Source organism: Belonocnema kinseyi, chromosome 8, assembly GCF_010883055.1.
Source record: "Belonocnema kinseyi isolate 2016_QV_RU_SX_M_011 chromosome 8, B_treatae_v1, whole genome shotgun sequence".
NCBI classification, from domain to species: Eukaryota; Metazoa; Arthropoda; class Insecta; order Hymenoptera; family Cynipidae; genus Belonocnema; species Belonocnema kinseyi.
The window spans coordinates 90,444,582-90,457,629 of NC_046664.1; the positions used below are offsets into that span (position 1 = coordinate 90,444,582).

The 13,048-nt window shown below is 28.9% G+C and overlaps 1 protein-coding gene across 1 annotated transcript in view; it reads right to left on the reverse strand.

Annotated features, from left to right (window-relative positions):
- Positions 1-11,851, reverse strand: part of LOC117178598 — a 27,502-nt gene extending 15,651 nt beyond the window's left edge. Inside the window, exons 1-2 of the mRNA XM_033370023.1 lie at positions 11,598-11,851; positions 666-802 (exon numbers count right to left, since the gene is read on the reverse strand). Coding sequence (XP_033225914.1) covers positions 666-798 — 133 coding nt within the window. The 5' untranslated portion in view covers positions 799-802; positions 11,598-11,851. The remainder of the gene's footprint in view (positions 1-665; positions 803-11,597) is intronic.
- Positions 11,852-13,048: the final 1,197 nt, after the last annotated feature.

Sequence of the window (13,048 nt, forward strand, 5' to 3'; positions counted from 1 at the left end):
CATTATCATACCGGGTATACATTATATACCGGGTATACCGGGTATACCGGGTATACATTATCATTACCGGGCTTGGGGGTGAAATTTTTCATATTTGAATCCACCATATCTCGGCTATGAAAAATCATATCAAAAAGTTAGGCATCGCATTTTGAAGATAAAGAGTAGTTCTTTACGATGCCATTGTCAGTTTGTGAAAAAAAAAAAATTTCGCGATGTTACGGGGCCTCGAACATATCAAAATAACGGGTTTTTGACCCTTCTAGGTTAGAATATCTCGAAAACTGAGGGTGATGGAATTTTTCTGAGGTCAGATTCGGATTCAGCGCAGCAAAAACCTTCGGGTATAGTAGGTCTGGTCTCTGATTCTGAGAATTGTTGGCCTGTGTAATCTTTAACACCAAAGTTTCCTTTCATTGTTCATTCATCGATTCCTTCGATCAAAAACAATGTCTTGAACAATAGTTATTATTCCTATACTCTTCGATTCAATTATATTCGAGACAAGTGAAACTCGAATTTATAAATTGCAACTGTTGTTAAAAGTAATCCATAATCCATTTATAATCTTACATATTTCAACCTTCAGCATTATCTTAATCAAATATTTATTTTATTTTTATGTTATTTTTTTCAATCAAAGAAATATATTTTTTTATACTTACGGTCTTTCAGTTTTGGCCAGTCTTCTCGCGCAAAACGGTCATCCTCGAATTCGATTTTAGCATAGCTCAAGATAAAACGGATTGGCTCTCCCAAAGCCTTTACAGGGAAGTAGGTCAACTTGTAGTTAGGCATTTTGCTGAAAATCATAAAATAATAGTAGTAATATGCAAAATACATCAATTCTTTTGCTTCCACATAGATGGAGTTTTTTTAAATCATGTAAACTTCTAAATATACGTTTTTGACCATTATTTCGAAATAATTTGACCCCAGGAACGCAAAAAGTATCCTAAAAAGTATCCCGAAAAGTAAATCAGCTATGATCATACAATTTTGACGAATAGCTTATATGATAAATACTTTTTTGATTATTTAGGGATACTAATGCACTGTATCAAATATATTATTTGTTCGCGTCATACAGGCAGGTGGAATGATTTATTGACGAATCTTCCATCAGACCTCACAGTCCCCATGGGATAAAACATAGGGACCAAAGGGTACTTTTTGTCACGTTCGTAGGGTACTTTGTTACGCTGAAAGAGTAACAAATACATATTAAATTCAGAAGATTTTAAATCTATTCAAGTTACATTCAAAAGAATTCAAATTAATTGGAAAAAATTTTAAAAATCAACAAACAAAAAAACATTGATTTCCGGAAAATTGGAATGAATTTAGAGAAATTTAAGATATAAGAGAAGAATTCCATGAAATTCATAAAAAATCGAGGTGAATTACAAAAAAAATGAATTTGTAACAATTTAAAGATTTAAAAAAACTTCATTGAATTCAGTAACTTTGAAATAAGCTTGCAAAAATACAAGGGAATTCCAATAATTTAATGAAATGACTAAGAATTCAAGATGGGGTCAATAAACTTCAGGATCAATTAAATATAAACTTTAAAACAAATTTAAATCATTGGATATTACATCAATTAGAATTGAGTGAATTTATAAGGATTTAATTAAATTTAAAAATTAAAGATGATTCCAAAGAATTTAAAAGAATTTAGGGTAAATTCCCCCCCAAAAATGCAAATATCTTTAAATCTTTGAAACCTTACCAATTTCTAACACAAGAAGTGACTAATGACTACAAAATAATTAAAGTTAAATTCAAAAGAATAGCAATCAAGTGAATTAAAATCTATTCAAAAATATAGAAATATTAATTGAATTGTCCAGAATCGAGTGAATATACAAGAATTTAACAGAATTTAGGATAAATTAATAAGAAGTTATTTTAAAATCTCTTCAAATCTTCGAAACCCTACGAAATCCAGAGTCTTGCGAAACATTCTTTGAAATCCATTAAAATATTAAAATTCATTAAAACGATTAAAACCCTTAGAAATTTCTTAAAATTTTTAAGACAAAAATTTAATTTAAAGTACAAAAGTGATATTTATTATTCTTTTTGATATAAATTTTGTATAATAAGTGAATTTTTACGTAATTTTTAATGTACCTAACTTTATATCAACGTAAAAAAAAACTGTCACCAAAAATTATATAGCAATGAAGTTTAGAAGTAATATGCTCAAAAAATGAAGACTAAGCATATTGACTATTATATTCTTGTACAGCCTTAAATTATTGAAAAAATTATCATTACTTTTTTAACCTTGCATTTGTGGCAATTTTTTTAATCTACATTCCATTGACTGCTCGCTACAGTATTCAAGACCTCGCTATTTCTTTTTGCAAAAACATCCTGCACGATAGATAAACGCATGCACTTTTGGTATGACACTGATTCCTAAATCTAGAAAACTTTTATAACATTTTTCAATATAAATGTTAAATTTAGGATTTAGTGTAACAGTAAAACATGAATTAACAACATCGTGAAAGTCTTGAAAACACTGAACATATTTTACACACCCTACATTATTGTTGGATTGCAAGATATGAACTTTATTTAAGAGAGTTTTATAAGCGTTTTCTGCAAAATATGAGCTACCATTAAAAATATCTGGAGAAACATTACACTTTTTGACCCACTCAAAACTTTCTTTCTCAAATTTGTTTGACATATGCTTAAATAAATGATTTACTAGGCCAATAAATTCTTATAGTATCATCACTATAAACATACTACAATACAAACTTTAATTTTTCACATACACACCAATCGATTATAACTGCTATTCTGATCAAATACTTTTGTTTTTTAATAAAGTATAATTCAAGTTTTTAAGTCAAAGTAAATGTTGATTGCTATTATTTTTTGAGTTCTAAAAGTTTAAGCTCTTTTTTTTTTTTAGTAAAAACGTAGTTTTTACGTTGGTATAAAGTTAAGTATATTAAAAATTATGAAAAATATCATTTTTGTGCTTTAAACATAACTCATTTCGAAAATAAATCTTTTTTTTCAAACTATTTAAATAATTGTCATTAAAAAGATCAAAAATAAAAAACGGCTCTAAGAATGACTTTAACCCTTTGTCTGTAAACGTTTTTTCGGCACATTTCGTCAGTAAAGATGGGTATTTGACGTCCGGCCGTTTTTTCGCCCTATTGACAGTCAAAAAATTCATTAAAAAACGCATGCCAATGTTGGAAACCTTCAACTTGACATCTCAAACATAAAATGGTAGAAAAATAAATTTTTTATATATTTTTCGTTGAATAAATTAAGCAACTCAGTAGGAATGCAGTGATTTACACAAAAAATTGCAACATTAAGAAAAATGAAGATAACGAACTTAAAAAACGCAAATTGAAGGCTAATAATACAATTCTAAGAAAAAATTGGTCCGCTTTATTTATTTAAAATTAAATACTTAAATTTTGACGGTTAAAAAAGGCACACATTTGATTTTAAAAAGTCACTATACTGCAAGTTTGGTACACGCCGTCCGTAAAGGTGGGTCTTTCGTGTCCACTCCGGGACTGGAACTAATAGGGATCGCCAAACTTGGGAATTTATTAAATAACTTTTTTTAGGCGGAGATATATAACGGCGACATTTCCCGTTTTAGAAAATTATTAACTGAAACCGTTTTAGCCCGACTACAGATGAAGGGTTAATTTTTCTTGGAAATTGTTTCTGAAGCATTCTGGATTCTAGAGCGAACCCCAAAAATAATATAAGGCCTCTTTTGTCACTCCCATTTAAAGATTGTTGAGGCAAATATTGTCTATTGAAGAACCTTTAATGACCTTAGATGAAATACCAAAACTATTGTTTAATTTTTAAACAAAACTATTCACCTTGTTCATATGAGGAACATTTTTTGATTTTGGGAATATAGTCTCAGGCCTCATAGTCCCCATGGTATAAATTATAGGGATCAAAGGGTACTTTTTTCGCACAGGGTAACCAATTTAGGATAAATTCATAAGACTTTAGAACAATTTAAGATGATTCATATGAATTCAAATGAATTGACAACAAAGTGAAAAAAATGCTATTGATTAATCTAAAAATATGAAGAAAAAAAACTTCATTGAATTCAGTAACTTCGAGATGAGCTTAGAGAAATTTTGAAAATGCCTGGGAATCTTTTAAAATATCCTGTCTCGTGATCGGGTCGGGATCGCGTCGATTTTGTCTCGGGTCGGGATCGGGATTCCGATACCCGTGCTCGGTTTTCTCTCGGCTCGGCTTTGGCTCGGAAAGTCGATATATCAGCTCGTTGAGAGTGGATTTGTTTTTTTTTTTGTTCATTTAATTTTTATTTTAATGCAAATAACGAAAGGTGTTGAATTTTTGCATTTCATGTTTCATTCCCGTAAAAACAATTGTTTTTATACTTCAGATCACTTTGATTCCATGCAAAGCGGTATAAGAAAAAAAATGTTATCTTCCGAAGGTTATTGTTATTAGCAAATTTTAATAACAAATAATCTACATTAAGCATATTTGTTCTTAAAGTATATTCCTGGTGTACAATTGCTTGCTTTTATTGTTTGCATGATACGTGCCCATCAAAATTGAGAATTAAATGTTAATAATTACTTCTATAAACAAATTCTATGAACAAATGTACATCACAGAACTTGATAGACAGCAAAAAATCTTTTTTCTTGTACTCTTATTATAATGATATCGCCGATTATATTATCCGTAAAAATGATACTATCCACTGATATTTGTTTATTTGATAAGACAAATTATATAAACAAATGCACATTTTGTACTTTTTCAAGCAAAAATAAATCGTTTTTTTTTGGACCTTGCTGAAATTATATTTCGAATGACATTCAATGGAAACATTTTGCTATAAATAAATTTTTTTATTTTAATAACAAATTATACATAAAGAAATGCACATTTTCGGCGTTTTCAAGCAATAATAAATCGTTTTTTTAAAACGAGCCTGCTCAAATCATATTCTTAAATTTAGTTATGAATTAACATTTGTTAATTTGAAAAACAAATTCAATATACAAATGCATAATCTCGGCGTTTTCAAGCAAAAATAAATCGTGTTTTCATCTGATCTTGCTCAAATTATATTCAACATATGTAGTTATGCATTAACATTTGTTAATTTTAAGAACAAATTAAATAAACAAATGCATATTCTCGGCGTTTTCAAGCAAAAATAAATCGTGTTTTCATCTGATCTTCCTCAAATTCTATTCAAAAAATTTAGTTATGCATTAACATTTGTTAATTTTAAGAACAAATTATACAAACAAATGCACATTTTCGGCGTTTTTAAGAAAAATTAAATCGTATTTTCATATAATCTTGCTTAAAATATATTCAAAAAATTAAGATATGCATTAACATTTATTAATTTTAAAAACAAATTAAATAAACAAATAAATTTTTAAAGAAACTAGTCAGATAGTCACCAGGTCAAGGCGTTAAGCATGTCGTATTATTTTGCACTTTTTTCAAAAAATTCAAACTTACAGGACATTTTTTTCGCATTTCGTTAATTAAAAATTAAACAGTAAGCAAAAAGTCCAGGTCATTTTTATTCTTTTTTTTTGTTGGTCCACAAACATTGTTCATGCTCATTGCAGTTGTAAATTGGAAGTTCTGTCTCCTGAAGAAGAAAGTTCTTTTCATTTGAGGTAATGCAAAGTAAACAATAAAAGAAATGTATATGAATAGAACATTTCAGAGAATTAAACTATTTTAATTTACCTGTGTAGTCGTAATTTAATTTTTGAAACTAAAATTTAAACTACTCCGTTTTGAATTGAAAATTAAGCTTTTTCAGCGAAATTAAAAATACAAATACTAGGTTGGAAATCCATGTTTCTGATCGAAAATTCTAGAGTTTAGCGCTTAAATGACACACCTCCAAAAAATAACGTAGCTGACAGTTTGGGTCTTTTGGATCCCAACGTTTTTGTACTGTTGTAAAAAGTTTAATTTTTGATATTTTTGTAAAGAAGTTTTTTGGGTATTCTTTAACATCTCTTCTAAAAGAATCAATCAACTTAAATTTTATTTCTAACACTTTGAAAAACAATAAAAAATTCATGGAATTTACGAACTTTTATATACGTTCAAAAAAATTAGAAAATTAGAAATGATTTTTTCCCCGGGAATTAAAGTATCATTTGTTGATAAAAATTTAATTTTTTATAAAAAAAACAAAGGCAAGAGAACAGTAATCAGTGAAGTATTCTCTCAAAAATAATTCTTATAAATAATAATAATATTGATAAAACATGTAACTATTTGGTTGAAAACCCGTTTATTTGAGGTAGAAATGTGTTTCACAACTGAACATTCAAGTATTCACGTTAAAGAGTCATCATTGAATGCAAAAGTTTGTTTCTTCATTGGAAATTTCAACTACCTTGGTTTGGAAATTGATTTTTTGTTGAAAATTTAACTTCATTCTTGAAAGCACGTTTTATCGTTTGATAATTAATTTTCTTAAATGAAAAGTTAACTGCAGGTTTCTAGTTGCAAATTTATCTATATTTCAGTTGAAAATTTAACTATATAATTAAATGAAAATTAATTTTTCTGTTTAAAAATTGAAACTATTCTCTTCATGATTTGTGTTTTTGGTTAAATAATAACGTTTCTAACATATTGAACTTTTTGATTTTCGAATAAACATTCGCTGCGAATTTAACTTTATTTTTGATAATTCATATCGTTTCTGAAAATTTTTTCTTTTTGGAGTAAAATGAGGTGTTTTGGTTGAAAATTCAACTTCTTGCTTTAAAGTTAAGGTAAATTATTGTAAGTTCATTTTATTTTTGACAAATTCAACTATTAATTAAAAAAAAAACGTTCTTCTTGGTTGAAAATTTATTTTATTTTTAAAAATGTAATTATTGCCGTTCAAGGTTCATCATTTTATTTGAAAAGTAATTTCTCGAATTACAAATCCAACATTTTTTTTAAGATCGTTCTTTTTGAAGTAGAAAATTAATTTTTTAATTGAAAATCTAACTCTTTCATTTCTGGTAGGAAACTTATCTTCTTGATTGAAAATTTACCTCTTTCTCTAAAAATTCATGTATTTGGTGAAAAATGAGTTTTCTTAAGTTCTTATGCATAAAATTAATGTATTTAATTGAATGTTGTACTACATGGCTAAAGTTTCAGTTGATTGGTTGAGGGGCTTAAATATTTTGTTGAAAACTCTTTTTCAGGTTAAATATGACTTTTTTAAGTAACAATTTAACCATTCCATTTTCTATTGAAAATTCAACTATTGACGTTTTTATTTAGAATTTATCGTAGATATTTGGTTTGTAGATGCAACTGTAGGAAGTAAAGTATCTCTAAATTCTTCAAAATTCATATAATTGATAGAAAATTTCACTATTTTGTTAAAAATTATTCTTTTGGATTTAAAATTTATTATTTGTGGTAGAAAATTCATTTTCCTCGTTGAAAATTCGAGAGTCTTCCGACAATATCGTCTGTTTGTCAACATTTTTCGTCTTTAGTTCGACTATTTTTCCAAAAATTTGCACACTGAAATTTTGAAGAATCAGTAGAATGCAATCTATTTACGACAATTCAGCTGTAAGTTATTCATTTTTCAATATCTGATTAATATTTGCTCCTTTTAAATAAACAGTCCAATATTGCAACATACTAAAATATATATATAAAAAATAGTTTCTATAATCGGCATAATCGCACTTCCATGTTTCGAATGATTTAATTCTAAGCCAAAGTACAAATTTTCATATTTCAGGATTTTCACTGTAGTCATAACCGGTTCAACCAGGCTTTGGAGGAGTCAGTGGGAAGGAAGGACGTCAACTCAATGAAGAATTTTCCTCTCCGCTAGGTTCAAGTGAGAAAAGCACATCTGCCGAAGGAGGATCGAAAACCCGACACGATCCCGAGCCGATATCTTGACTTCCCGATCCAAAGTCGAGTCGAGCTAAAACCACACGATGAAAACCTGATACTGGAGGCTGGGATCGACTCGGGATCGTGTCGATATCGGGAAAGAGCGCTCGACGGCATCACTAATCCTACAGTATTGCAAATCCCTTTCAATCCTATTAAATTATTCGAATCAATTAAAAATCTACTTGTAATCTTCAAATAGACCAACATATTTGAAAAACCTTTAAAATCTTTTGGAATCTCCTGAAATTTGTTTATGTTCTTGAAGAAACAAAGGAATTTGAAAAAATACTTCAAAATATTTAAAATCCTTTGATCATTTCATCAATTATTGATCCTCAGAATCAATTCAATAAAAACTTTTAAAAATTCAATAAAATCCATTAAATTAAGTAGAATTGAGTCAATTTAGATGAAATCAGGTGAATTAGAAAAATTTAAAGAATTTTTAAAAATCAGGATATTTTAATAATAATTCAGGTTGACTTCCAAACAATAAACAATTTTCTTGGATAAATTCTTTAAAATCGAATAAAATTGATTTAATTGCGCGAAATTCTATCAAATCTTGTGATATTTTCTGAAATTCTGGAAAATTTATTAAACTACCTTGCGAGTTGCCAAAAACCCTTAAAATCATTGAAATCCTCGTAATACATATTTTCAAAAATAGAAAATTCTTCATTCTAAAATATTTCAAACCCTTTAAAATCGCTTCAAATTAATCAAATTAATACATCATTCTTTGGACTATTTTAAAATTTCCTAAAATATTTCAAATCCAAAGCTTTTTTAAATGCCTAAGAAGTGTTAAAAATACCCTGAAATTGTAGAAATACCTTCAAATTATTGAAATACAAACTTCTTGTAATCTTTCAAACTACCCTGAAATAAGTCTTTACTAATAGGTATGTTGACACACGAGATAATTTATTCAAATAGATATAGGAACCAGCCTGTGAGGCCTGTTTTGTGTCGCTTCAAAATATCTGTGTAGAAACCTTTGATGACCTTTCATGATCTCTCAATAGAAACTTATATATTTTTTTAATGGTTTTTTTTTGTTTACGTAAGGAAAACTTTCGGTATTTTGAAACGTCGAATCCAAAAATGATTTTAAATTCCTGGAGTTTTCCCAGTTTTTATTAGAAGTGATAAAACCATTTTTATTTATCAATGTTTTTTTAATTTTTTTAACAGTAGATGGTGGTGATGGTGGTGTTTTATCAGGAAAAAAATGTGTTATCTGATATGATACGAGGTTCCTATACTGAGTTTTCGAATACTCAACACTGTAATGGTTTCAAACTCAGCAAGTGAACAATTTTCAATTAAAAAACTGATAAAATTGCAATAATAATTAAGTGCAATTTCAAATTGGGATCGTGGCAATTTTAAAGAATAGTAGTTTGAACTGCGTTCAAAATTGCACGATTTAATATAAAATAATATGCAGTGAAATTTACTGATTGTTTGTTTTAAAGACATAAGAAAAATAAAATTATGGACAAAAACTTAAAATATCTTAATTTACGAAGTGTAGATACTGTCGAAGAAAATTGTCGGTACCGGTAATAAGAAGATAAATTAAAGAATTTTTTTAATTTACAAGATTTGAAAATTTGAAGGAAAACTGAATTATTCCATAGTATATTTCGAAATTTTACAATGATTCGTAAATAATTAAAATCTTGGGCAGATTTTAAAAAGGGTTGTAAAAAAGTAGATTTTTGAAGATTTAAATAAAAAAGAAGTTTCTTCAAGAATTTTGAAGTTTTCAGCTATCCTCGATTAAGTACATCCCAAAAGTATTTGGACATCCAGTTTCTCTCACGCACGTGTTTCGGGGATGCCCCGGTTATATTGACCCAAGTAAGAAACAAATCGTTCTACGTGTTTTTGAGATAATAGTTTCATTTTTAGCAATGAAAAATCTCATTTTTCTCGAAAACGAAGAAAATCTTGTGTACTTTAACAAATATTTCCAACGAAAAATCGGTCAAAGCTAAACCTATGTGATATATATATTTTATTTTTTTATATAAATAAATACATAGATTTCAGGAAGGGCAACAGCTTTTAACTATTCCTATTTTTCTTCGTTTTCGAGAAAAATGAGATTTTGAAATCTAACAATGAAATTTCTTCAATTTTAGAGATAAAGCCAAATTTTTTATTTGTTTGAAGCTCAGGAACATTAATAATCTCATGGAACATATTCTTTGCATAGTCGATAAAAAACGGACGTTTTTAAAAATAATACATGTATTAAAGTTCTTTAAACTAAATTATATTTCAGTTGATTTTTTCTTTCTCTTTGGAAAAAACTGTTCAATCAAATAAATAAACATTTGGCAAGGGTATAATTTTATAGATTTTAGGAAGGGAAACAAATTAAAACTATATGAACGGCTTTTCTTCTAGAATAATAAATATTTTGTCTTAAAAATTTGGGAAATGATACCGAACATGCTAACGGACGTCCCCGCACACTTTTTTTGCGTTTTTTCTCAAAAACTGTTGATATTGCTAACGTGCGTGTATATTTCGAGGTTATGTGTGTTACAATTCACCCGAGCGTTACTTCCAAACTACACAATATTTTTGGACGAAAACTTTGGACTTACAAATAAACATAGTACTAATCTCCTGGAACTAACCTTGTTTGCAGACAACCAAAAAAGTTTATTTCATAAATAATTTCCAGATTATCGGAAAGGCAGACGAAAAACGACGTAACCTCAAAATAATGCATATGCATAAAATTTTTATTTAGCACAATAATTTTTTTTGTTATTATCCCTCAAAAAAGAGTCCGGTGACGTCCGTTATGATATTTTATAGCATCTCCGAATTCAGTTTTTACAAATTTTCATTTTTGTGGCAAAAAAGCCGGGGAAACTGTAAGTATCACATGCCCTTAATCAGGGTTGAAACCAGAAAAAAAATCTTAAACGTCCTGGGAACATTTCATTTGATTTTTGATTTCGAAAAATGAATTTGAAGAGAAAATTGAAAAAGGGCATTTCACAGCAAGAATTTTCGATTCTGCAAAATAGAAGTTTTGAAATTTCAGGTCTAATAAAAAAACTCAACAATTTTCGAATAAAATGTAAATTTTTGAAGATTTCAAACAGAAAAGTTCCAATATAATTCATGCAGTTCCAAATTTTTCAAAAAAGTATCTAGAAGATTTTAAGGGATTTATTAAATTTTGCAAAATTAAAAATATATTTAAACTTAAAAATATTTACAAAAATATATCAAACATCTTTGAATGTCTTCTCTTTTTTTACATAAGTGTACATAATATAATAATTTCCCTAAAACTACTCACCGAAACTTGCCGAAATGAATAAATTCAGCAATTAAACTTTTAATTTGGTTACGAATTGCATTTTTAATGCACGTTTGAAAAAACAGGAAAATTGACGAAAAAATAAGATTTCCAATAAATCGCAAATCCTGCGAAATATATTATTTATTTCGCAGAGGTAATTTTTCGATATAAAAAGCAGTCGATTCTGCTAGCGTCACCAGAAGCCGGCTCGTGCGTGTTTCGTGAAATAAACTATTTGCTTTTTTTATTTTAAAGCTAAAAATGTATATATTGAAATTACACTACTAACCTTTTCTATCAATTTATCTTCAGAGAAAATTCTTGAAGTACAATTTCCCGAATGAGTTATTTAGCAAATTGCGATGGTGCTACGCCTTGAAATTTCTATGTCAAGAATGCGCAACAATTACAATTGGCTTCTTCACAGAGCAAAGGCAAACCGAGTCAGTTACCGGAGTCCGTGGCAAACATGACATAGGAAACACGCGCTCACATATATATGATATATATATATATATATATATTTCAGTGAATCATGGAACAGGCAGACAGGGGCATGCCTTTGGGCATGCCATTGCGGGGTTGAAGCAGTGACCAGTGAGGGGGGAGGTTCGCCATTTTTTTATGTCCCGCGACAAACATAGCAGCGCCCACATGTTTATATTTTCTTGTAGTTTGTCGGCAAAAAAACGCTCGTGCTATAATCAAGTCAAAGATATTGTAATATCTTTGGTTTTGACTGCGGTAACTGTACATTTACTGCCAGACTTAGGCGTTTAAACCCAATCTCTAGTAACACCGAATGTTCCCTCAATATTTATACCATATTTCCTGCAATATCCGCAATATTACAGGAAATATGGTAAAAATATTGCTGAAGTGTCTCTATGTCCTTTTTCTGAAATATAAACTTGAAGAAATATCAACTTTATATTTCAGAAGGTGGTATCCACTTCACCAGAAGTTCCTTTGACCAAAATGTAATTTCACCTAATAAGGCATAGTTTGTGCACAGTGGTAAAATGTGTTCGAAAGATGGTCGTGCGTGTATGAAAAAGCAGAGATGAGGTGGGAGATAGCCGAGATAATGGAATAAGAGAATGTGAAAAACATGCGCTGATAACTGCGCCCTGTTAGCGGATTATCTAAGAGGTACTTTGAACACGCAAGTTGCGCTTCGGTAAATGAGGAAAGTTATCAATTTCTGAAATGATTTACCAATTAAGTTTCTGCTCAATGCTCGTGAGTATAATAAAAAAATGGCACATCATAAAATGGCGGCTCTCCCCACTCATGGAATTCTCCCCCTCCCGTGGATTCAAGCCAGCTCGCCAAGGTTATGATGGATTGGCATGCCTAGTCCCGTGTTTCCTATGTCTATGGTTACCACAAAGATATCTTTGTTGCTGATCTGAAAGTTTCGAAAGACTTCGGTGGTCTTCTATTTATATCTCGATCCCCATTAGAAAGAAATTAAAGAAATTAGCGATTTTAATGTTTCGCGTTATTCTTAATTTCATGCACGAGTCGATTTTGAGGTTATGTTTTTCAGGTGTATATAATATGGATATTATTACTTCTATATATATTATTGATGTTAATATTATAATTATAAAATATTATATTAATATTAATAACTATTTGACTATTTTTAAATATAAATAGTTCAACTAAAACAATTCGTTTTCTGCAAACAAAAACTAAGATTTTGAATAAAATACATAAATTTAAAAAAATAGT